Genomic DNA, 25,432 nt, shown 5'->3' with positions numbered 1-25,432 from the left:
AAAAGGGGGAAATTGGTATTTTCCACCTATTTTAATGCAAGATGTGGTAAAACAGACTTGGAAGCTGTACTAGTGTGTTGGAGTGTTTGCAATGGCCTCAGTGCCTTCAGGGAGTGTAAGCAGTGCTCCTTTATGATGGAAACAACACTTCTGTAAAAATTTCTTCTTACTGAGGGGGGAGGAGGGGGAATAAAGAGAAGAGGCCCTGTTGTGACCAAGCAGTAACCAAGAGCAAACCTGTTTCCCTTTGAGGATTTCAGTTCTCCCTATGAATATTTTGCTTGAGTGGTTGTTTTGTGGCCACAGGCTTTAAAAACAAAGAAAACACCAAAAGACCAAAAAAAAAAAAAAAAAAAAAAAAAAGCCAGTTGGCCAGATGTCAATGCACTCACCATCCATTAAAATGAAAGGGTGAAAACAGTGTAAAGCATGAGAGGATCTGATTCTTTTTTCTTTAAGGTTTAAACAACAGCAACAACAAAAAGAGCTGCGGAGTTGGGAAGCCTCAGCTGCCAGTGAAATTATGGATTGTGTTTGTGTGTCATTGATATTCAGTGAAGTGCTATTGTGTTTATTTTCTAAAGATCTGTAGCCATCAGAGAAATGTGGCATAATTGCTGCTCTGTTTATCGACAGAGGGCAGGGAGAATCCATCTATGATGGGAGTTAACGCCTGCACTGCCAAATTAGGGTTGGAATGAACTTCCTGTTATGCTGAAGAATTTTTGGGGATGCTCCATGGTTGAGTCCTAAAAAATAGGTACACCACCCTCCATATTGTGGTACCCACAGCATACCTACCACCCTGAAAATGATTTCACCTTTATAGGAAATCACCCCAAGAGCCTTTGGGATGCGATGGGATGTGGGAAGTACCAGCTGCGATTTCTGCCCTCCCCAGTCCTGAGTGCCCAGTTGCATTCCAAGGGCCGTATTGGTTCAGCAAGATATTAAATCCTTCTTTTTTACTTTTTTTTCGGGGGAGGGAGGTCTCATCACCAAGGTCTCCAGCTGTTTGCTTAGCAAATGCTGGTATTGATGGGCATTCCTGTGCCATCCTTCCCATTCCCAGCAATTCCCCAGATAATTGCAACTACTCTGCTGCTCATGATGTTGTGTTGAGTAGGAGTAAATCCTACAGGGTTGGGTGGGAAAATGCTCTCAGCACTCTGCAGAGTGGATTCTGCAAGCTGCATGGGTAGTGGTGGGGCACAGTCCTTGGCATGATGATGCAGAGGATCTGGTCCAGTGCTACGTCATTGGCACTGAGGAGCGAAACAAAGAAGCTGACTCCTAGGAATGGTTTTAGGCATGGTAAAAGGGAGCTTTAGATGTTGGTGGAACAATTGTGTTTCCCCTCACCCAGTCCTTTGCTGGTGGCATACAGGAGCGTGCTGCCTGCAGTGCTGATTAATATGGAATTTGTTGAATGTGCTCATGCAAAGGGGAAAGGGAGTTGGGCTGGAGCCAGCTTGGCACTCTTGGGACACCTCACAGAGCCTGTCTCACTCTTGATACAGGCCCTAAGCCCTTTATCAGTGGTGGCCACTCTGCCTATGCTGGGGCTTGGCTGTGCTGCACTGCCAGCTGATAATGCTAGTGGGAAAGGGATGGAGGAGGGAAAAATCCCAGTGGGTTGGGAGCTGACCTGAAAGAGCCAATGCTGGGGCCACAGAATTCCCAAGGGAGATTTTGCACAGCTCTGGGGAGCCTCAATAACCCTTACATGTGAAAGAAGGCAAGGATGAGACCACAGCATCCTCGTAGCATTAACTAGGCTATCTATTCCAAGAGGTTTTGCAAGCTCTCTTGGACCTTTGGACGACCCTTGCTTGGTCTCCTCTTCTCCGCTCCATCCATATGTGTTAGAGAAGCCTTAGGATAATGATGTGGGGAAGGGAAAGACAACTAGTATCTGCGCATAGGTGGATGCCTGCCCTGGGGCTGGACCTGCAGTCACTATTCTTTGAGATTAACACCTTGAGAGATGTAAAATGGGATTGTGTTGGAAATGATAGCCCGGGGCAGGTCCAGGAGCTGCTGCTTATCCTTTGTGGGCAGCTTTGAGCCACCCTGGAGCACTCTGGGGATGGATTCTTGGCTCTGACAAATCTGAAGTGGTGGAGTCACCATTCCTGGAGGTGTTCAAGAAACATGGAGATGTGATTAGTGGGGACGGGTTGGGGTTGGACTTGAGGACCTTAGAGGTCTTTTCTAACTTTAATGATTGTGTGGTTCTATAATGCCTGAGGTCAGCAGGGGAAAGGGGCAGCAGTGGGATCCAGCTGGGTCTTGGACTGTAAAAGGGAGACCATAAGGTGGAGAGCAAATTGCAATACACTGCCCAAGGAGAGATGATAGAAGCAGCTCAGGGAGGTGATGAAAGCTCTCAGGATGGGATGAGAGCTGAAGTAGCAGCATGAATGTTTATTGCTTTCTGGTTTGATAAAATTTGCATCTGTGCTTCATGTGCACCTTCACCATGTTCTTTTATCCGTCTCAGGCACTGTAGAGGGTGATGAACCCAAATAACTGGAATAACACTAAATCTAGTATTGGTTGGCTAGATATTAGCTTTGTGAGAGAGCATTTCCCCAGATTCTTCTCTGGTCACCCCCATGATTGGTGCCTCTAAGTGTCCTCTGGTCACCCCAGTCACCCTTTCTCATCACAACCATCCCTTTCCTCCTTCTACAGCTTTAGTTTTCCCTTCTCCCACACTCTGACTTTCCTGTGAGTATAAACTAGCCTTATTGGTTTTATTTTAGTGATGGAGAAGAAATTTCCCTTTGGCCCAAGCTAGCAGGATGGTAAACTCCAGCCAGGAGAGTAGATTGTATTTATTTATTTATTTATTTTTCCCCCTTTTATAGCATTTCTAATCTGTGTTTATGATGCTGATGCTGACACATCCTAAACTATAGCATTGCTATAACCCCTGGAAAAAAACTCCCTGCTGGATTGAAATAGTGGCTGGCAAGTATTCCCTCCTCACTGAAGCTTGTGAATCAAAAGCCATCAATGCTTTAAGCAAAGGCTTGTGCTGGGGAGGGAGAACTTCTGCTGGAGCCTATGCATATTTTATCACCATGCTTATTCATTCTGAGCCCTTTTCCCTTCAAACGCCGTGTGGATTTTAATTAAATAGTCCTTCACCAGCCTGTTATTCCAGCTTGGACAGCCTCCAAATGGCCATGTTTTCTTTCCAGAATGAAGGGGAAGGGCTCCCTTCCCCCACCTCCATTCCCTCCCTGTGCTTGCCGAGGTTTGTTCTCCACAAATGCCACTAATTACATTTGGCTGGCTGGCCGCCTGCTCTCCTGATAGCTTCTTTCATTACTGCTGACCTCTCAGTGCTGGTGGGTGTCCCTGGTGTGCTAGGAGCCCCACTTCTGCACATGAGGTTCTGATTCCCATCTTTCAGCCTTTTGGCATAAATTTGGGGTGAGGTCTTTGTGTAGAGGATGGTTGATCCCACTGAGATCCCACATCCCTGGGATGCTCAGCTTTCCCTGTTTCTCTGTGTCCTCATTGGAGCAAGATGCAGCCTCCAAGCCCATTGGGGTAAGCAAGATGCTACCAAGCAGCTCTTAGGCACTGTGCAGTAGGATGTGTTTGGACCGAACCATTGTGGTTGCATCAATGTCTGCTTCCAAATGGGGTTGGTTGAGCAGTCTGGGTGCAGCTCCTCATCACCTTCTTGGTTGCAAATCAGGCTCACGTTGGTGCCTCCAGCATCTTCTCCACTAAGCAGTGCTTGGGCAATTTGGTGGAAGGGTCAAAGAAATAAATCATAGTATCATTGAGACTGGAAAAAACCTCTAAGATCGCCAAGTACAGTCATCAAACCATCATCTCTACTCTCACTTACAGAATCATTAAGATTGGAAAAGACCACAAAGATCATCAAGTCCAACCACCACCCATAAGCGGGAGAAGAATGGACATTTCTCCACCTCCAAACGTCTCATGGATGCTCTTCCATGGCAATCCATCCTGTAATAGCAAGATGTCCCAAAATCATGTAGATCCATAATCAGCATACATGAGAAGCCATAGCCAGGGGCTGATGGTTACTTCAGGCACCAGGATTTTTCTTTTTTCTTTTTCTCTGCTTTTAAATTCCCACTGTTCTACTCTGAACAACCTCAGGTACCGATACAAGCTTGCTCCTGCTTGTCATGAAAGAGTTGCTTAATTTGGCAGCTTGCTGTGCTTAATATTTCTTTCATGTATCACATCAGTTTTAAATGCAAAACGTGCCTGGATAAGCTCACTTTTTCAGTTTTTGCTTTTTTTCCCCCCGTGATTTAGCCGACACATTGAAGGTAGCAGTGTTTAACTAATAAAGAAAAAGATTTTAAAATGCTAGTTTTGTACTTCTTTAATTGACTTCCAATTTCCATTTGGATGCAGCCTGGCATATTGCAAAGGGAAAAAAGAGTGTCTGGTAAATAAGAAATGCGTCATTCACTGTTTTCTGCCATAATCAAAAATGTAATAATTAGGAATTTGAATCAATGTACATTAAACTATGTAATTGCCTGAGTAAATGTGGTGGGGTGCATAATGGAGCTTCCTGATTAGAAGAAAATACGAGATTTAGTGCAAGGTCTGTGCTTGGTTGAGTTTGTAAAGCAGTGTGGTTAAGCAGTTACACCTAGGGATCATCTCTTCTTCTGGGAGCTGAGCAGAGCTGGTGCTATGGGCCAGGAGTAAGTGCTGAAAAGATGAACAAAAGGTTTCTCACCGATCCGCTTACAAAAGTAATGCCTTGATGTCACAAGAAAAAAACATCACCCAGGTTAGCGTATTGCCTTACATTTGTCCTTTACTCTGTGCTGCTTTCCCCTACCTCAGCCAAAACTCACTTCACCCTTGAGTGTAGGATCACTGTGTGCTTTGTGCCTGAAATTTGCTTTGCCTACACAATGACACAGGACATCCTCGGCACCTTCAATCTCCAGAATGCCAACCCAGGAGAATTGTGTTAATATTGGAGAGTGCAAGAGTGCTATTAATTGTTCATGGTCATCATGCTGAGGAATGAGAAAAGGCTTAATTATTGCAGTGTGTTCATTCTTGCCTGCATGGTCCTGAGAACAAGGAGTTAAATCTCAGGTGAAACCTCATGCAGAAGCAAATAGTCATCATGAGAAGGGCAGGATCCCTACAAAGCTTGAAATAAGGGCTGTCAGCTGAAAGGGGTCCAGCTGCCTCCGTCCCACCCACCTTTCAGGGGATACCCAAAGTTTTTGGATTGCTGCTCTGAGAATGGCTGTGCAGGTAACCAAATAATTAGGAACTCAATAGTAATAAAGTGTTTTGACTCAAAAGGCATCATATCAGAGAGATATTTCACATCATTGGTAGGGTAGGATGAAGTGGCCCCAGGACCATTACATTTTCTAGCATGGGAGAGTTGCATTGCCATCTTCCATCATCCATCCATCAGAAGTGTACAATTAATGCTAATTAACAAGGGCTAATTAGCATGGCTTTGCCTCCTCCCAAGGTCTCCTAGCATTGGTAGGAAGGTCCCCACTGTTACCACCAAATGTTACGGGAAGATCTTCAAGGCCATTTCCTGGAACAACTTGTGTTGGAAGGAACCTGAAATCTACTTTACGCCACGTAGAGAGAAGTACTGCGGGGCTGTGGACTTTGAGCTTTGAGCTAATGACTTATGGTGCCAGATCAGAACATATTTGAAAACACGTAGCCATAAAACCCATGAATGTTCACGTGCACTAATTGTGCCATTTGGCCTATTCACTGCGATGGCAGAAAGAATGAGATGAAGTGGCAATAACTGGGAGAAAAACAAACCAAACAAACTAAGGATATTTCCCTGCTCACACCCAGAAAATTCACCCTGGACAAACATGAACCTACACTCTCCCACATCATGGGAGATTGACACATATACAGTGTGGCACCCAGAGCCATCCCTTATCTCTAAGTGCTCTGAACGCACTTTGTGCTTGACCAAGGATATGGGTACAGGAACCACAGCAGTGTGCAGTGATGGACATGACAGATGACAATCCATTTCTCTAGCTGCTCAAGGAGCAAGGGGAAGAAAATGCAATTACCCAAAGAGGGCTGTTGGCAGGCTGCTAGGGTGTAGGTAGAGCGAGGACAGTACAACCCCAGGAAAAAGAGATGAGGGGCCTCAATGCCAAACCAGCTGCTCACTGTGAGAACTCTGCTTTGCTTTTGGACTCCTCCTTGGAGGCACTTTTTGTGCAGTAATTAGCAATATAAAACACACACTGGTCTCTTTGTTCCCATTGGTCTTTAAACGATGTGCAACAGTAGCCTGTTGTTAATTTTACCAAATGTTCACATTAATTTTATTTATGACCAGCTGTCTATAAATCTATAGCATTTATTTACATTGCATGTATATAAATATTTATTTATATATTATTCTGGGCTGAGGATAAGGTAATGGATAACAAGGCAACAGAAGGAGCGATACCTTGATGGGATGCTTTGGTCCCCAGTCTCCCACTCTAGGGTGACATGAAGGCTCAATAACAGCTTGATACTGATGGGGACATGCTCTGGAGATATCTCTTACGGACCAAACTTCACTGCTGTCTTTCTATGTCCTAAACCCCCCATACGTTGGGCATGTGGGCCAGTATTAAAAACCTGCTGTCTGCAAAGCAGCAATCTATGGAGGTAGCTGGGAGCCTGAGTTTATTTGCGTTCAAGCAGACACACCTGCATTTAAATACCTGTAGGCAAACGAGTCCACCCAGCTCCAGCTTTGCTCTTTCTCGTGTCCCCAGCACTGCATTTGTGTGTGTTCAAGTGCATTCTGCCTTCTTCTTTTCCACTTACAGGGAATGGGAAGATGAGGCGGTGGCCTCGTCCTGATGGCATTGGTCCATCAGTGGAAGGTAAATGAATGTGACATTGTCCAGATAGCGTTAGTCCAATAGAAAGCTGTAAATGAAGGTTGGTCACTTCTGTTACCTGGTTGTCACAATCTCATCGTGTCTCAGACCTGTGTCTGCTCCATCCCTGCCCATGGCAGCACCAGGACAACTGGGATCAGGCTGCCCCGGGGTGAAGGGAAAGGCTGCAGCTCCTTGGTCCCAAAGCGCGGTGAGATGGGGTCAGCCAAGAAACGGATGTGGAAGTGGCGACCAATGCAATGCACCAGGCTACCCACCACAGCACACTGGAAGCAGGCTGGGTAGGCTTTGGCATGGGTGGCACACTCATACCACAGCTTGGCCTTGGCTCTACAGCGATAGACACCAATACCCATATTGCAATTGAGGTCGAAGCGGTAGATGAAACCATTGATGCTCACCATCTCCACTGTCCTGTCCTTGCCGCCTCCAGCTGGGCTGACTGTCCAGATGTCCTCACGGGCTATGTAGCGCAGTAGCACATAGCGCAAGGTGCCTCCCGTCACATAGATCTCCCCGTCACACACTGTGGCCATGTGGGCTACAGCAAAGGTGTCATGAGGCAGTGGAGCAACGAAGACCCAGCGGTCATACCGTGGGTCATATCGCTCCACTGTGTAGAGGCACTCTCCACCGATGGCATAGAGGCAGCCATCCAAGGCCACCAGCTTGCAGTGAGGACGTGCTTGGTTCAAGGGGCAGATCTCCCTCCAGATATTGGTCAGTGGGTTGTAGCAGAAGACACGGTTGGAAGGTGTGCAGCCCAAGCCTTCACAGCCTGCTACCACAAAGAGGTAGTTGAACATGCTGCACATGGCACACCCCTGGGAGACTACCTCTGGTGGCATGTGGCAAAGGTGATGCCAGCGGTCCCCTCTGTCATCATAGCAGCAGAGTCGGCTAGAATAGAGTCCAAGCTCACGTGTGCTGATGTCTGCCACAACAACACACATCTTCCCCTTCATTCTGCGCTGAAGGATGAGGTCCCGCTCACTAGCGTTGAGGCAGCAGTAGATGGAGGGCGTCCTCAGCACCTGTAGGTAGTTGTCACTCATGACCTTGTAGGCAGCCTCCTGCAGGAAGCCTAGGTTCTCTGCCTTTGCCCTACAGAGGACCTCATAGCAGTTCCCCAGGTCCAAATGGGTATCTAGGGAGGAGGGTGATGTTTGGAAGAAGTTGGCTTTGCCCACCAGATCTGGCTGAGGGCTTGCTGGTGGCATGCTGGCTGGTTTGACACAGAACCCATCCATGGGCAGCTGGAGGTGAGAGTTCTCTGCAATCTGGAGGACACTGTTCTTACGGTTGATGCTGCGAGTGGGAGCTGGAGACTTGGGGTCCTTCTCTAAGCTGTCCGCATTTGATGGGACAGTAAGAGAGGTGGTAGGATCCTGCAATGCCACGGTTGTTTCTTGGGATTGAGTCTCAGCAAGCGGAGTGGCAAAGCTTTGCAGCTTTTTGTTGACCCCCTCTGATCTCTGCAGCTCTTCGCTGACCTGCTCCAATCTTTGTTTCTCTGTGTTGACCCACTCCAAGCACTGCAGCTCTTCCCTGACACACTCTGATCTGCAGCTCAAGGCTGTCCCCATAGAGGCAGATGGGAGAGACTTTTTTGTTGATACTGAACGGGAGATGGACTGGACATAGTAGTCATAGACTTTACCTTTGAGGCCAGGAGACAGCCGCCCATCTCCATCCTTTGTCGTCTTCTCAGCAATGTAGCTCTCCTCCACCTGGATCTTTGCAATTGATGAGAAAGAGTAGGAGGTATCTGCTTCCCTGTAGCTTGCTGTTATATTTACCCCCAGCTCCGAGGTGACACTAAGGGTCTGGATTGTCCCACCGCTCCCCTCCTGGCTGGTGATTCTTCTGGCCAAATCCTGCTCGGTGCTTTGTGCGCCTCCATCCCCTGCCATCTGGTCAGGAAGCACGTGTGGGACAAGCAGACTGTGCCCATTCCCACCACCCTCGTCCCCATTCAGCATTTCATTCAGATCCCTGATGCCATGAGATTTTGCCTCTCCTCCGTCTTCCTCCTCACTCAGTGGCAGAATTTTCTCTCTCTTCCGCCATGGATCTGGGACGCTCGCTTGGGCATCACCACCACTCCGTGCCCCAAACACCCACCTGTGCCGCAGACCCTCCACATTCTGTCCATCCGGGGCTGCATTTTCCTTTCTCCCCTTCTCCCTGCAAGCATCAGATGTTGGGTTGTTGCCTCCAGGTGCTGAGCGAGACTTGTAAAATCTGTATGCCAAAGTCAGCAGGAGCAGAGAGGCGGCAGAAAGGACCAGCTTGCCAGTCAGCTGCATGTCGGACTGCCAGAGCACAGTTACCCACTGGCTCATTTTTCTGTGCCAAGCACTTGAGAATGTGAAGAATCCGATTAATGATTGCCGAGTCCCCAGCGGAACCGACCAGGAGCTAGGGGCAAGGTGACTTTGAACACACAGGACGTTTGCATGGGAGCTCACTGTGTTTGAGCAAGGTGGGATAGGGAGGACTCAAGTGTCACCAGCAGGGAGCTGTGACACAGAGCTTGGCAAACAAAGAGACTCTGGGAGAACTTAAGGAAGCACAAACCTGATGGGAGGGAATGTATATCCTCCATGCATCCTGCCAATTCTGCTTCGCTCCATTGCTTTTTACTATTTAGTAGTGCTGGAAGGGGAAAACAACTCACTTGACCCAAGAAAGGTTTTATTTCCCTGTTTTGTCTTCCCAAGGGGTGAAGCCAGGTGAAAGCTGAGCACAGGGAAAGAAGGGAGGAGACAGCCTGCAGCTGGACAGACCTTTGGTCCGACGCAGAGCAGCTGCCCTGCGCCACCAGATGAATAATTTGGCAGCACACTCACTAACAAAGGGTGACAGGAAGTATCCCAACAGCCACTGTGTGAACTCATTTGGTGGTGAGCCTGAAAGTGACAGATGGATAACGAGCCACAGGGAGAGAGGCTGGGGTCTTGGGGAGGGCAAATTGCTGCAAATAGAGCTGGGGTGGAGGTGGAAATGGAACTGCAGGCTGGAGTTATGGTGTGTATGGCAGGAGGATATGCTCCGGAAAACAAAATCATTGGGCTGAGGGAAGAAAAATGGTATAGGGAGGATCTAGAGAGGTGTGAGCCGTCATTTGAAGGGGTGAGTGCTGCATCAGGGCTTATCAGGATGCACACAAGGATGGGAGTTGCCAGGGGCGGAACCAAGGCACAGATGTCACATATTTTTCCTACTCCTCATGCAAAATGTCATGAGTATGAGCAGTTCCCATTTGAATTCTAAGAAATCTGGGGAATTGTCCATCCCCACGAGGAGGAAAGAAGGACTATTGGGCCTTCCTATGCATGGCACCCCCAGCAGCCTCGGGCTGCTAAACGGGCTGAATTCAAAGGGAAACCATGAACTTCCTTTTCCCCAGGGGCACTGCTTTGCACTGAGAGATGCAGAGGAGTGAGGTCCTACATGAGCTGAGGAGGTGAAGAACAGCATGAGCTCTTTCAAATGGAGAGAAAAAGAAAAAAGAAAAAAAAAAAGAAAAAAAAAAGCAACCAAACTAGCCAAAACGTGGGTGTTGTGCAAACTTGGTCCTGATGCTGTAGGATTTGCTGGAAAAATGATAACTTGTAACGCTAAAAACTGCGATGGGCATGTGGGAGACAATCAGTGCTAGTTTCTTACCTGAGAGATGGGGAAACCGAGGCACCACTGGAGTATGGTGGAACCAAATATCGTTGCTCATGAGCTCAAGGCTGCAGCACCGTTCCGCTTTGTGCAGTACTCTGTTTTTCAGGGCTGTTCTGTATTTGTGTGTGTATTGACGCCAGGGTGCATTTTGGGGCTTGGCTAATTGGCTCCATGTGTCATTCAGAGTCCATCCACCTATACACGGATGTGACCCTGGGGTTTCTCATCTCTTGCTGCTGTGGCTGTTAATCAGCACTAAGATCTGCATAGAGGGCTCCTTATGCAGGGAACATGAATTGCACGTGCCTTTGTAAGCAGCCCTGTGAACCCAGCCAAGTAGCTGTGTCCAGTAATGATAGAACAGAGGCAGGACGGCACTGAGTAAAACCTGTTATTGCTCCCACATGACACATCCCTGCCTTTTGTGCCCATCCCCTATTCGCCAAACCCAGGGGCTTCCCACTGTTGGATGTGCTGCATCTTTGACACAAAGGCTGCCAAAGCCCCAGCCTGGGGCATACTGCAGTGTGTGGTTTCTCTCAACAACACATGCTTTTTGTAGGGCTTAGAAGGACTAAGAACCTTGCAGGGATTGTGCTGGAGCAGGGAACACAGCCATTGCAAGCTGAGGTGATGTCTTGGCAATTGTCACCCTAATTGAATGTAATTGCTGCCTCCAAATTTTGCTAAAACCTTTTCAAAGTCCACCAAAATTAGGGAGCATTGATAATGCCATTCCTTGGGGTTTTCAGCTTGCGTCAGCCCTAAGAAGTGTGATTAATTTTTCACAAGCTAATCGTATCTCTTAGGCAGATTGTCAGTGGAGGATCTGTCAGCTCTCATCAATAATGAACCAAGCAGAGCAGCTCCGTAACCTCACACTCTCCTGCATTATTCACTGTCAGATCCTCAACAACAGGAGTGTGGTGGGGAGAGAGATGGGATTTAATCTAAACAATTCTATGACTCTATAATCATCATCAACAAGGAAAGAGCCAAGTGTCCCATATGGATAACAGATTTGGAATGCTGAGCCCATGAGCTCATCAATCCTCTCCCAGTGGTGGCATTGCTCTGAAGGTGGTGCAATGAAGTGGGTGACGGCACTGCCTTCCTTATGCTTGTTTCCATGGTTCTAGGTGATAACATGGCATTTAAACAGAGATCTGGGGGTCTGTAAATCCCCATTTTCACAGTGAGCAGGCATAATGATTATTTAATTGCATTTGGGTGAAAGCCCCAGAGTGCAACTGGGGTTGCTGCATTTCTGACCTAGCAAGGAATATCTGTGCCATCAGGAACTGTGCTGCGTGGTCTATAGCAGGCGGGTAACCCAAATAGCATGGATTTCCCTGAAAAGAAAGGTTCTCATCTTAAAGAGATACAGAAAGTGTTTGTAACCTACTTTGGAGCAGAGGGCAGCTGGTTTGTAGAGCTGGGGATTCAGCAGCTGGCATCCTTCCTTGCCGGCAGGGATTCGGATGCTTGGTTCTTTTTGCTTCAGGATGAAAGCAGAGCTGCTAATCCTCCTAATTCCCATCCATCCGGGGCCTCTGGAGCAAACTTGTCCCTGCATAGCTTCCAGCCGAAATTACAGTGCTGAATGGTTTTGTACATCAGTAGCAACTCCTGAGCCACTGTGTGTTTATTCAGTTCCTTAGAGGTCTGGAAATTGCTGGCAATGGTGAGTGGTAGGAAGCAAATCTGCTTAATAATAATTAATCATAATAGTAATAATAGTAATAATACTTAGCACTAGTACAGGGCTTTGGGAAGCTGAAGCACTGCACGGCTGCTGGCTAATCCTTCAGAATTAAGTTCCTGGAGGAAAAGGTAGGGGAGTGAATGCCTGCATAGGGCTGCCTCAGCACCAGAAGGGTGGTGCAGGGCAGTCATTTTAGGGTCTAAATCCCCAATGGCACTCACGCTGGTCATGCGTGCGGCTTGTGCCACGGAGCTGAGTTCTGGTGCAGTAGTGCAGTGGGGTCAGGATCATCCCTTCTACCAGCCTGGGCATGCACTAGGATTGGTATAAATGGAGGGACATGGTCCCTACTGCTTCCTTTCCAATGGACATCGGGCCCTGCCATCATAGCATAAATGTGTCCCTCTCCTGGACCTTGGAAAGCCACTGGGTTCCCCATGGCGGTCTTGGGTACCCCAAGGTGGTCTTAGGTACCCCAGGCCAATCCCCAGATCTTCCTTCAGTTCCCAACCCAAGCCCTCTACATGCAGGAGGACAAAACATTCGGTGCAGCCTTCTACAGAGGCAGGTTTTTTTCTTTTAATTAAATTGTCCAAGGAAGCCAAGACACAGACAGAAAGAAACTGAGACTGTAAATAGCATAGAAAAAAAGAAAAAAAGAGAACTGATTGGCAGAGGTGTAAACGACAGGTGGAGCTGTACAGAGGAAGAGGCAAGTGAAGCTTCACGTTAGCTCCAGGATCACTGTTAGGGTGAGTGCCAAAACTAGTCTGAAGCTGCGGTGGCTGGTAATTGAACCTAGGCAGGAGGAGAAAAGGGATGGAGAGTTCAGGGATTTCCATCTTGATCACAGAATCATACTACCATTTGAGTTGGGAGAGATGCTCTAAGGCCATCTTGTCCAACCCTCATGCAATTAACAGGGCCACTTACAGCTCGATCGGGTGCTCAGAGCCCCTTCCAGCCTGACCTCATGGGGCCACCACTCTTAGACTCACTTCAGCTCCAGCCACCACTTACCATTGGAATCCTCTGTTCCTCGGGGAATATTTGGATTTTCTAAGGAAAAGAACCAGCAGAGAAATGGGTTAAGAGGGAGGAAAGAGGGAAGGGGACATGGGGGAGGGGCGATGCCGTACCAAAGACAATGAGGCGAGTGTGGGTGTCAGTGGAACCCAGTGGGTTCTGCGCAGTGCAGCGGTACATGGAGCCATTGAGCTCAGCTGGCACTCGTTCCAGCACCAGCTCTTTCCCGGCGTGCTCGGCACTGCCATCCAGGAGCCGGCTTCCCACACGGGTCCATGTAAAGAGGGGCTCAGGGAAGACTTCATTCTGCATGGAGAGGACAGCAGGGTGGGTTTTGTGACCCTCAAAAGCCTGGCCTCCACTGTCCCAGCTTTATGGCCACATGGCAATCTTGAAGTGCTGGGATGGATGCAGGGACAGCATCACCCCATGGCAACATGGACAACACCACATGGGGACACTGACCTGAAAGCCCTGCACCAAGATCCGAACAGTGTCTCCAACCCGTGCTCTCACTGGGGTCATGATGATTTTAGGGCCCTTGGGAGCAACTGCAACAAAAAGGGATGGGAAGAAAAGGGTCATCAGCCCTTGGTTGGGGTGAACGAGGGTTTGATGTGGTGCTGGCCAGCTGGGGAGGCAGACTGTTGGGTAACTGATGGACAGATGGACAGGTAGGCAAGTACCCTGTGGACTGATGAGACTGACAGACAGCTTCTATGGGATGCATTCATAGCCAAGGTCATTTCCTAGCCAAAATGCATCTCACCCCACTCTCCATTTCCTCTATGGCACACAACAAAACAGTTGTTTTGTTAGCAGTTGACAGACTTCCCCAAAAAAACAGCAGTCCATCCCTTAAGGGATGCTTCCAGGGAGCCCTGGTATCACCTCCTCATGTCATCATGCAGCTCTATACATCACCCTGTTTTGATTCTTGGGTTTATGAAGAACCCCCCCCCCCTTGAAAAGAAAAGCAAGAAGATGTAAAGAGATTAAAAAAGACAAGAAATTTTTTAAAAAAATGGAATAAATGGGGAGGGGGAAAGAAAGAAATGCAAAAAAAACAAAACAAACAACTACTCCCCCCCCCCCCCAAAAAAAAAACTGAAGCAGAACAAGCAACAAATTCAAAAAATGTAATAGATGTGAAAAAGCAAAAATGAGCAGCAAATGCAAAATTGAATACATGCAGAAAAGCAAAAAAAAAGTAAAAATAACAATAAATACAAAATTGCAATAAATGAAAAAAAGCAAAAGGGCAAACAAAAAAGTGACAAATGCAAAATTAAAAAAAAAAAAGGCAATAAATACAACATTGCAGCAAAGACCAAAATGACACAGGTACAGTTGCAATAAACAAAAAAAAAAGAGAGAGAGATGCAAAAACAGGCAATAAATGCAAATAAATGCAAAAAGAAAGGAAGAAAGGAAAAAACATGCAGTTAATGCAATAACTGGAGAAAAAGCAAAAATATACCTTCCCCCCCCACCAAGTTGCAATAAATGCATGAAGAAAACCAAGAAATTCACCCAACCACAACTGCTGTCCTTACCGAGAGTTACCTCTGACTGCATGGGCATGGAGAGTGCCGGATGCTTCACCTCACAGCTGAAGAGCGCCTCGTTGTCAATTTGGGGGTTGAGAGTCCAGGTGAGGGTGGCCCGTGCCTCCACTGTGCCATCACTGATGGGCACGTGTGTGTGGCGGAAATAGTAAATGGGCTCCGCCACATGCACCCAGCGTGGGAACTCCCGGCTCACCACAGTTTCAGGGATGGCTTCAGTAGTGGGACCTCGCTCAGCTGTCAGCCCCCGTGGGGGTTCTGCGGTGTTGGGGGGCCCGCCCCCCATTTCTCCCTCAGCCAGTGACTGGGGCACCTTGGTGTCGTCCAGGTCACGATGTAGGAGGTTGCGAGGTGCCCAGTTCCTGGTGGCAGCTGGTGGCTCTGGCAATGGGGTGGCCTCAATGGGCTCCCCATCACGCTTGAAGTATACCTGTGGAGGGGGCAGAAGAGATAGGGAGCACATGGCAGTAGCACTGGACTACCTTCTGGGCCATTCCCTTGGGCAGCTGTGAGTCCCCAGAGCTCTGCAGAAACATGCTGTGGTGCTAATGGGCAGGAACTTCCTTTACTTTGACACTGAATCTATTAATATATATGTAAAAATCCATATCCTAAAAATTAAATAGCAGAATTTCCTGTTGGACATCTAGGGACAAAATGTGTGTAATAACACAAGTACAATTTAAGATAGGTCAGAGATAATTTTGGTCACAGGATAGGAGAAAACAGAATAGAAAAGAATAGAGGATGGAATGGCTGGGAGGGATCTACAAAGACAACTGAATAGGGAGTAGGATAGAACAGAGGATAGGATAGTTGGAAGAGATCTACAAAGATCACTGAACAGAGAATAGGGTAGGATAGGCTAGAATGGAATAGAATAATTTCAACTGGAAGGGACTTACAAAGATCTTTGAGTCTAACTGTCAGGTTATAGTGAGTGTACATACACAAAGCATCTCTCTCTACTATCGCCTGTTCTCTGCAAAAGGATTGCAGGGACCCAACTTATAGATATTTTCAGAAACAAATTCTCACCAGTGGGGCAGGCTTGCCACCGGACACTACACAGACCAAGGTGAAGTTCTGTGCCTGGTAGCGGCTGAAGGGCGCTGGTGTGTCAGCAGCGATCACTGAGATAGATGTTGGCGGAGCTGCATTGGGGATGAAGAGGCGGGGAGTGAGTACAGTGTCCCCATCCCATCCCCTGCATCACCCCTCTGCCTCCCTGCAATTCACTGCGGTTGCAAATTGGGAAGAAATGAGCTGGAGGTCACCCCTTGAACCATCACCATAATGTCTTGGTGGTGGTTTGAGCATGGGGTCTGACCCTCCTAATGGTTCCCCCTCTATCCCCACCCAACTACTCACTCACCCATCACTCCTTATCATCACCGTCACATCATTATTTAGTCACGACTGCCACCACATCATCACCACTACCACCACGTTGTCACTACCCCACTGTCCCCACCACCCTGTCATCACTACCTCATCATCCCTACCACCTCAACATAATTTCCACCACTACGTTGTCACCAACTCATCATCCCCACCATCACACCATTGTCACCATCATATCACTGCTGCACTCACCCATCACATTGAGGAATATATTACCAGATGCCAGGACCACCTTCTCCCGTGTGGCTCGGTCATAAATCCCGACGTGACACTCATAGGGGCCATTGTCCGAAATGCGAACCTCGGGGAGGCTGGGAAGGACAGAGGGGACTCATTGCCAGCCCCCACTCCAGCTTCCCTCATCCATAGCAAGTAACATCCTGCTAACAGTGATGGAAATGAACCATGGATCGATAACTATTAGTAACTGCAACGGCTTCAGGAGTGAGATGTGTAATGCAGTTTAGCAGCTGGAGTTTACCGGCGCTGGCAGCTCCTCGGGAAGGTAAGTAATGGCATTAATGAAAGAAGAAGCTCACAGGAAGTAAAGGCACTGCTGAGAACAAAAAACTGCAAACTGCAGACATTAAATGTTTGCAAAATACTTATGGGAAAGGCTCAGATGCTGTGGACCCCCACTTCCAGCTGGGCAATGCCACAGCTATGGAAAAGCGCAGTGGATAGAAGCATCAAGAGCACAAATTCTGAGCAAGCATGTTCCTATGCAGGGCATGCTTTGATCTATATGCCATATATTTTTATATATATTTAAAAATAGTAGAGGAATGCGGTGCAGCAGGAAATACTCCAACCAGCTGCAGAGCCACCTACCACTGCAGCATCCCGTTGCAAAAATTGGGATGGGGCTACCACACAGCCTCCCGTTGGGATATCCAAGAGTATCATCTGGCTAGTCCCAGTTTTACAAACAAAAAAAATATCCAGCCCCCAAAGTGGATTTTCTGCAGCACTCAGGCATGCACCTTGCTGGGCTTCCCCAGCTTAGGGGGGAAAACAGAGTGGCAAACAGGACTCAGCGGCTCCTTGCTGGAAGTCCCTGGCTGTCTTCCCATGCCTACTACCATGCAAAAGCCCTGCTAGCGTAAACAAGCCCCTGCTGACGTGAGCAGTTGCTTGGCAGTGCTTTTTAACGGCCGTGTTGCTCTCAACTGAGCTTCCACCATCTGTTGCAGCCTCTAATTACCCATGCACGCATGCTTTGTTAGCAGAGAAGAGGGAAGGGAGAAGCAGTTGGAATGGTTTTGGTCTCTGCTCCATTACAGGCCTATCCTATTGCAGTGGCTTGAGCTCTTTTAGCTTACTTGGAGATCTAGATTTGGGGGGAAAAATGGTCCCAACTGGATCACATTGAGGTTTCTGCAGCTATAATCCCAAAGACAAGGATCCAGCCCTGCTAGACAGAGGGATGGGATGGTTGGAAGGGACCTACAAGGATCACTGAATAGGCTAGAACAGAGAGGACAAGATGGAAGACAGGACAGGATAGAACTGCCAAGCCCCAGTGATGCACCCTTTGTACCTTGCAGCCAGGCTGGGATCCCTTGCGGATGCTCAATGTACAATGAGCAGGACTCCCTACAACACACCTCTCTCCTCCCTGAGCTGATTTTTTTTTAATTTGGTCAAAATCCACTGAAATACCACTCAGTAGATTCAAAAATCAACTTTACGAGCTGCTGAAGCAGCCACCAAAGCAGAAAGATGCAAGGATAGACCTACCCACCCAACAAAAAGTATCAAGCCAGTGATTCAGAAAATGGGCATTTTTCATACCCTTTGAGAAACAGCTCCTTTCTCAGAGTTCAAGGCATGTTGCTGCTTTCCGCTGCAAAATGGCAACTGTGTACAAATATTTCTAGCGCAAACATCCTGGACTGCATGGTAATTCAGATGATTTGTAGGCAATGCACTGACAATTACCGATGCTTTTAAGTGCTCAATTCTAGGGCAGCAGAATTTTCTGCTCTCAAATTGTATTAGTTCTACAACATGTATAAAAAGAAAGAAAAAAATCCACAAAAAAAAAAAAAGGTGGTTTCTGAGACAAAATACTGTTTGGGTCAATGTGCCTTAAAGAGGGTGGATTTGGTACATCTTCATCCCCATGGGATGGCTCAAGGATTGCCCATGATCGGGGTCTTGCTCTGTGCATGAGGAATGTTTTATTCTGATTTAAATTGCTGGTGCTGCCTGCTGAAGACCAGTGATTAAATCCACACTGAGCAGAAATACTGGTGTTATGGCAGGAAAACAAGGTTGTCAAGTTAGGAAACGTGTAATCCATTAGCAAAGCCTCCAAAACATCCTCCAAACAGTAATTAGTCATGTCAGAAATTTGCAAGACAACCAAAGTGAGCGGCTCAGCGGAGCCTGAGCTATGCAGAGCAGGAAAACTCAAGGAGGGAATTATCCTCCTGGCATTCCCCGGGCATCCTCCGAGCAACTCCTGAGCATCCTCTCAGGGCATATCCCCTGTGTAACAACTGAGCATCTTCTGGGCATCTCCTGAACATCCACAGAGCATCTCCTGAGCATCCCCTGAGCAAACATCCAAGCATCCTGAGCAATTCATTTGCATCTTCTGAACATCCTCATGAGCAATCCCCGAGTATTATCCTCTAGGCCTCCTAATCACTGTCTGAGCATCTCCTGAGCATCCCTTTGAGCATCTCCCCTCCAGCCCTATTTTCCTATTTACTGTCCACTCTATATTCACACTTATCCATCACAAAGTCATAGAATATACCAAGTTGGAGGGGACCCATATTGATTATCCAGGCCAACACTGGGCTCCACACAAGACCAAGCAAAATTCAAACCATGTTATGCCAGGAGTTCAAGCCATCGCATGCACTTGCTCTCGCTTATAACAAAAAACAAAGCCAAATACAATAGAAAAAAGACATCCAAAAACCCCAACAAAATTCATACCAAAAAAGTGATTCGAATATCGTGCTTGCACACAGCTAGGCATGGATGCTTATCTAAGGGATAAACCATGCCAAGCCCTTTCTGTATTGTGGACATTTGCATGCATGAAGCACTGTGCTGCCTCAAGAAATTGACTGTATTTTCCTTGCCACACACAGGAAGTCTATTACCCGGCACTTGGAAAAACAAGCTTTGAAATACAATTAGCAAATTCTAATTTAAAAGGAAAACGAAGTAAAAAAACCTTATGAAAATAGATACTTTGTTTCAACATTTTTGGCTTAGATTAAGTCTCCTCCTGATGTTTTTTTCAGGCTTCAGTTTTGTTTTTACAACATCAGCAATAAAACAAGTGTGTAATTACTAATAAAGCTGACGCTCTTGCAAGTGATTTTTACTTGGAAGAAACACGAAGATGAGCTCTTATGCTGACTGTTTTATATATATATATATATACATATATATATATATATATTTTAAATATATAGAAAATATATATATATATATATATATATATGATTGTTTCTTTCTCCAGCTTATTTCAACCTTTGAAATCTCCACCAACAATATCCATTCCCCCAGGGACACAACAAGACCGTGGGGACAGACGCTGGCTCTTTGGTGACAGACCCTGGCTCTTTGGTGACAATGCTTTGCAATATGACCATTTCCTTGGCGTAGTTGCAACACAGGAAAGACAGCAAAAAGAGGTGATTTCCCAGCACGTGCAATTATCTCATTAGCAAGATTCCTGGAGTCACCAAATGCCCACAGATGAACGAAGAAAAAAAGTACTGACAGAATCACTGAATCACTAATGTTGAAAAGGACCTCTAAGATCATCCAGCCCAACTCCAACCCACTTCTATCGTGCCCTCTACCCATGCCCCATCTCCACGCTTCTTGAAAACCTCCAGAGATGGAGACTCCACCACCTCCCTGGACAGGCTGTCCCAGCACCTCACTTAATACCCTCAAGCACCCCAATATGGGAAAAATTCCTAAAAACGGTATTAAGAATCAGCCAGCACGTTGGAGGATGTGACACTGGAGCTGGACAGCAGCGTCAGAACAACTTACCGCACTGTGGACTGGTAGACCAGGTCCTCCCTCTTCCTGTAGTTCTCCATGTGTGAGAAATTGGTGGAGAACATGGCATCAAAGGTGAAGATCTTCTGCTTGATTGTGCCGCCATCAGTGACCTACAAACAAAACCCCAGCTATAAATCTCATTAAGCAAAATCCTCCAGTTTCTATCTGGTTATCACTGCAGCAGTTGGAAGGCTATGGCATCACCCATCTCCCCAGCTGCTCCCTAGGATTGGCATTTCTAATTGGAAAAAAGCTTTTTGAGGCAACCAGAGAGGAGGTGCATCCCCCTCCACTGCCACTTATACTGTTTTAGTACAAAAGAAAAAGCAAAAAAAGCAGAAGAAAGCAATGCATCTTGGCCCTCAAATGGAGATTTGGAGGGCTGTAGCAGCTCAGATCAAGACTTTGGAAAGTTAAGAAAAATAGTCCTTTTTGAAATTAAATCAGGCACAGAAGTGTAGTGACAAACCCCAGAGCAGCATCTTCATGCTCTCCTGCCCCGTGCTTTCCTCCCTGCTTGGGAAAAAAAACAACTTTTGTTCTGGATTTTCTCTCTCCTCCCTTTTTAATATATATAGCAGGGAAAAAAATGCTGTCAGTAAAACTGTCTCCATAGATTTATTTGCTGAGGCTTTTATTACTAAGAAAACACATTCTCCTATGGACGTGGGATAAAGAGCAACACAAAGAATTACAGTGGCCATAAATCTCTGGCCACTGATGGGCAAGGGGAAGTTTTCAAGGAGAGATCCCATTTGCCCCAAATCTTATCTATGCCCTGGACTGGGTTCAGAGAGTTTCGGGCAAAGGAGAAAAAATCTCAGCACCACACTTGGATCTCAGTGTACCATAGCTGTTAGTGCAATGTCTGTGGGGGTTTTCCAGGCATTATTTTGGAGATAAAAAAGCATCTCAGAAAATAAATGAATGAAAGAAAAAATCATATAAACAAATAAATGATTTAGTAAAATGCATTCCGTTTTTTGAAACAGCTGCATGCCGTAAATGTGCTATCCTCAATTTGCTGCATCAATCCCGCAGCTGCAGTCGCAAGATGCAATTGTGGCATAGTGCTAGACTAGCCGAAATGCTGCACTCCAGATGTCTAAGTTGCACTTTTTTTCCCCTATTTTATGTTGCATCTGAGCCTGGTCACTGCTAAAGGAGGGATACTCTGAGTCAGGTTTTTGTGTTTTTTTTTTTTATACTGGCTTTGCAAAGGCCTTCTAGGTTCTGGTGCTACCCCCATGCTATGGTCAAGTTGCATTGCAAGAGGGATGGATTCCACATCTGGCCAGATGCATGTAAAGTGAATGGAGCAGAGCAGTGCACCAGGGAGGCAGAGGCATCGCTGCCCTTGGGAGTCCCCTCGGCCTCCTGAGGAGGGATGCAGCCCTGTGGGTCCCTGAAGATTACAGGCAGTAACAGGCTCCTCTGAAAAGGCGCACACAAAACAGTCTCTCTCCAGGGATTAGACCTACTTACAGCCTTTTATCTGTACCCTAGGGTCAGATTTGATTTTTCTGAGAGGAGCTACAGAAGAAAAATCGCTGGAGAATATACAGGGGGTAAAAGCAGTAGATTTAAGATTGGATGAGGGGGGTTTGGCAGCACTGATGGTGATCACCCCAAATTGCAAGCCCCAGCTCCAAGAAGCCCCTCCTGCAGAAGGAAAAAGGGTGCATGGAGAGGAAAAAGTGCATTGACAGCACCGGCACAGAGCTCAGCCTGAGGCTGCAGGCTGCCTGCTGCATTATTTATAAACCCCAGCAAAGATCTTATTCCTGACAAAAACTCAACAATTGCCACTGTGTGAGAGACATTAACCTTCTGCTCCCTCCTGCTTCTCCCTCGTTTGCTCTCATCTCTGCGGTGACCCAGCTGCTTACTGCCCCCAAAACACAGCCACCCCATTAATATTGCTGGAGTCGGGATCCTCGATAAGCATCCCACAGTGGTGGATGGCGACCAAGGGATGGAGGAAGGCTCTTTGGAGGAAAGGCAAAAGGATGGGAGGTTCTATGCATCCCAAGCTCTCACCCTTTGGTCCTTGCCTTGCTTTTTGCTCAAGACTACCCAAAAGCACTACTGGGGGAAAATAAATTGAGTGGTTGAATTCTTTGCCCCAAAACGGGATGAGTTGATCCCCAAAAGAACATCTCCATCCCCCATGCACCCCAAAGGGAGCAATGATATTGGAATGCTGCATACACATGTGCACACAGATGAGCATTACACACGCTGCAGAAGGATCACGTGCAGTTTTGGAATGCTCCCTGAAGCCGGAGCTATAATAGAGAGCATGCTGCTGGCTCTCACTCCGCCGTGCTGCTGCATGTGACCTTGTCTCCCTGCTTGAGTTTGAGGAATTAAAATAGTTACCCACGCTGACATTTAAATTATCATTTCCAAGCGGCAGAACCAACCCAGCCGGCATGGAGATGAATGGCACAAGTCAGCCCATGCTCACTTACTGTCCCAAGATCTCTCCATCAGCACTGTGCTCGTAATTCAGAGTATTTCTCTGCAGCTATAAAATCAGCGGCTTGTCCCAAAACAGGAGCAGGCTTATAAATTGCAATAGATTTGCTTCAGCTGAAAAATTTGGAGTGCAACACCCCAAAAATTTGCTGTGTTTTTTGTATCTTGCCGTCACCTTCCCCTGGAGACCATGGTGGCTTTATTGCTGTCACTGGGAGACACTGGGGTAGGGCCATGGTGTCACATTGCTCGTAATGGGCAGTGGCAGCCCCTACAGGGACTGCACAGTGTCACCATTGATCAGGTACTGCCAACATTTAGAACACATCGGCCTCTGCCTGCTACAGAAAGCAATGCCCATGCACTATGAGTGCTACGGAAAGCATTGTTCGTGCACCATGGATGCAATGGGAAGCAATGCCCATGCACCACAAGTGCTATGGGGAACAATGCCTATGTAGGGATACTACAATACCAACCTCTGTCTTCCTGCTGTTTTCTTCCCTGCTAATTACCCTGAACACCAAATTAAAACACCATCAAAAGAGGGGTGGCCAGCAGGGACAGGGAGGTGATTGTTACCCTCTACTCTGCTCTTGTGAGGCCCCATCTGGAGTACTGCGTCCAAGTCTGGAGCCCCCAGTACAAGAAAGACAGGGAACTATTGGAGAGGGTCCAGAGGAGGGCCACAAAGATGATCAGGGGACTGGAGCACCTCCCCTATGAGGACAGGCTGAAGGAGCTGGGCTTGTTCAGCCTGGAGAAAAGAAGGCTGTACGGTGACTTCATTGCAGCCTTTCAGTACCTAAAGGGAGCCTACAAAGAGGAGGGGAATCAACTCTTTGAAAGGGTGAGTGACAGCAGGACAAGGGGGAAATGGTTTTAAGTTGAGGGAAGGGAGATTTAGGTTGGACGTCAGGGGGAAATTTTTTTTTACAGAGAGAGTGGTGAGGTACTGGAACAGGCTGCCCAGAGAGCTTGTGGATGCCCCGGCCCTGGAGGTGTTCAAGGCCAGATTGGATGGGGCCCTGGGCAGCCTGGTCTAGCATTAGGTGGGAAGGTTGGTGGCCCTATATGTGGCAGGGGGGTTGGAGATTCATGATGCTTGAGGTCCCTTTCAACCTTGGCAATTCTGTGATTCTGTAATGAAATGGGAAAAAGCCACCTGCACTGGACCCAGGGACACCCCAGTGCTGAGGGCTGCATGTCCCCAGGACAAACACCAGTCAGGAGCTGCTGCACTGCTCCATCAAAGCAGCATGCCCAGGACTCATCCACCACCAAAACCATGCCAAAACCACGAAAATATCCCATGCCATTGGCCTGTCCTCATCTGAGCCCCTGGCTGTGTACAACTTGTGCAGAGCCAACACACAACCAAGAGGATTTTCTTCCCTCTCTTTGCTGTATGTATCTTTTTTTTTTTTTTTTTTTTTCCTTTAAGAGCTCTGCACTGCTGCAGAAAGTAATTTTCTCCCTCCCCATCACTCGCTGCGACGTGGCAGTGGCCACACTAATCAGGTCTCCAGTGTGACCCCTGAAACACTGCGATAGGAGGCAGCCAACAGTTTGACAGCTCTGTGTCTTCCAGTGCTCATTACAAGCTCGTTTGTGAGGATGCCGCCATCCTCATCTCCTGAAAGGTCTTAGGGCATTTGAGACAGGGGTTCCAACCCATGTTTGCACGTGTTCTCAGGCAAATAACACACACTGGAGACGGATTTACTGCGGAGGATTCATGGGGGTGTTTGAATGTTAATTAACACCTCTGCAGACAGCACACATTGCTGGTTTTCCACGGAGAAGCTGCCTGGCTCCATGTTCCTTCCCCTATGCATCATGTCCTTTGCTTGACCCAGGTGCCACCAACTGTCTGATCTGCACATCCCATGGGTTATGCACGCTCCCTATGGGTCACGCACACACCCCATGGGCTATGCATACACACAACGTGTTATGCACACAAACCATGTTTAAGCATGCACCCCATGGGTTATGCACACCCTCCACAGACTACAGACATGCCCTGACAGGCTGTGCATGTGTCCTGATGAGCTATAACACGATGAGTCAGGCTTGCACCCCATGGGCTATGCACCCTCCCTGGGGCTTATGCATACACACAATGGGTTATGTATACACCCTCTGATCTACGTGCACATTCTATGGGCTATGCGCGTGCTCTGATTGGTTATGCATGCTCCTGATAAACCGTACACGCACAGGATGGATTGTGCACACATCTCATAGTCTATGCGTGCATCCCATGAACTATGCACGCTCCCTATGGCTTGCACACACACATGATGGGTTATGTACAAACCTCACAGGCTACACACATGCCATGATGGGTTATCATGCTCCTCATGAACCACACATGCACCTGATGGTCTACACACACGCATACCCCGTTGGCCTAGGCATGCATCCCATGGTCTGTGTATGCATCTCATGGTCTCTACACGCACTCTGTATGCATTCCTCACACGCTCCAACGCCTTACATCCAACTGCTGCCATTGAGTTTGCCACCACAGTCCACCTCTTTTGCCTCGCACCCCACTTGCACCTCCACTGAAGTATTGTGCCTTAAAGCCA

At 47.5% G+C, this 25,432-nt stretch overlaps 2 protein-coding genes across 5 annotated transcripts in view; both read right to left on the bottom strand.

Moving 5' to 3' along the window:
- Positions 1–4,654: 4,654 nt before the first annotated feature.
- Positions 4,655–10,433, bottom strand: KLHDC7A (kelch domain containing 7A). Of its 2 annotated transcripts, XM_090123210.1 has the most exons (3): positions 9,510–10,433; positions 8,590–9,350; positions 4,655–8,505 (listed from the first exon to the last, which is right to left on the bottom strand). In XM_090123210.1, exons 1-3 carry the CDS (start codon positions 9,563–9,565, stop codon positions 7,013–7,015), a joined length of 2,310 nt encoding a protein of 769 aa, XP_089979336.1. In that variant the 5' UTR covers positions 9,566–10,433; the 3' UTR covers positions 4,655–7,012. The 2 variants fall into 2 exon arrangements, with proteins under 2 accessions (XP_089979336.1, XP_031469147.2); XM_031613287.2 differs by having other exon boundaries at positions 4,655–9,350; positions 9,510–10,431.
- A 2,457-nt stretch (positions 10,434–12,890) lies between these two features.
- The window catches only part of IGSF21 (immunoglobin superfamily member 21), a 68,803-nt gene continuing 56,261 nt past the window's right edge, over positions 12,891–25,432 (bottom strand). The window contains exons 3-10 of one of the 3 annotated variants that reach the window (XM_090123236.1): positions 20,343–20,464; positions 16,503–16,621; positions 15,945–16,060; positions 14,895–15,336; positions 13,804–13,889; positions 13,452–13,644; positions 13,333–13,371; positions 12,891–13,110 (exon numbers count right to left, since the gene is read on the bottom strand). In XM_090123236.1, coding sequence (XP_089979362.1) covers positions 13,037–13,110; positions 13,333–13,371; positions 13,452–13,644; positions 13,804–13,889; positions 14,895–15,336; positions 15,945–16,060; positions 16,503–16,621; positions 20,343–20,464 — 1,191 coding nt within the window. In that variant the 3' untranslated portion in view covers positions 12,891–13,036. The remainder of the gene's footprint in view (positions 13,111–13,332; positions 13,372–13,451; positions 13,645–13,803; positions 13,890–14,894; positions 15,337–15,944; positions 16,061–16,502; positions 16,622–20,342; positions 20,465–25,432) is intronic. The other 2 variants (XM_031613290.2, XM_031613289.2) reach the window with 2 other exon arrangements.

Source organism: Phasianus colchicus, chromosome 22 (genome assembly GCF_987193195.1).
Source record: "Phasianus colchicus chromosome 22, bPhaCol1.hap1.1, whole genome shotgun sequence".
In the NCBI taxonomy this organism is placed as follows: Eukaryota; Metazoa; Chordata; class Aves; order Galliformes; family Phasianidae; genus Phasianus; species Phasianus colchicus.
Note: the sequence above shows the minus strand (reverse complement) of the source record. Positions and strands in the feature narration are given on the sequence as shown.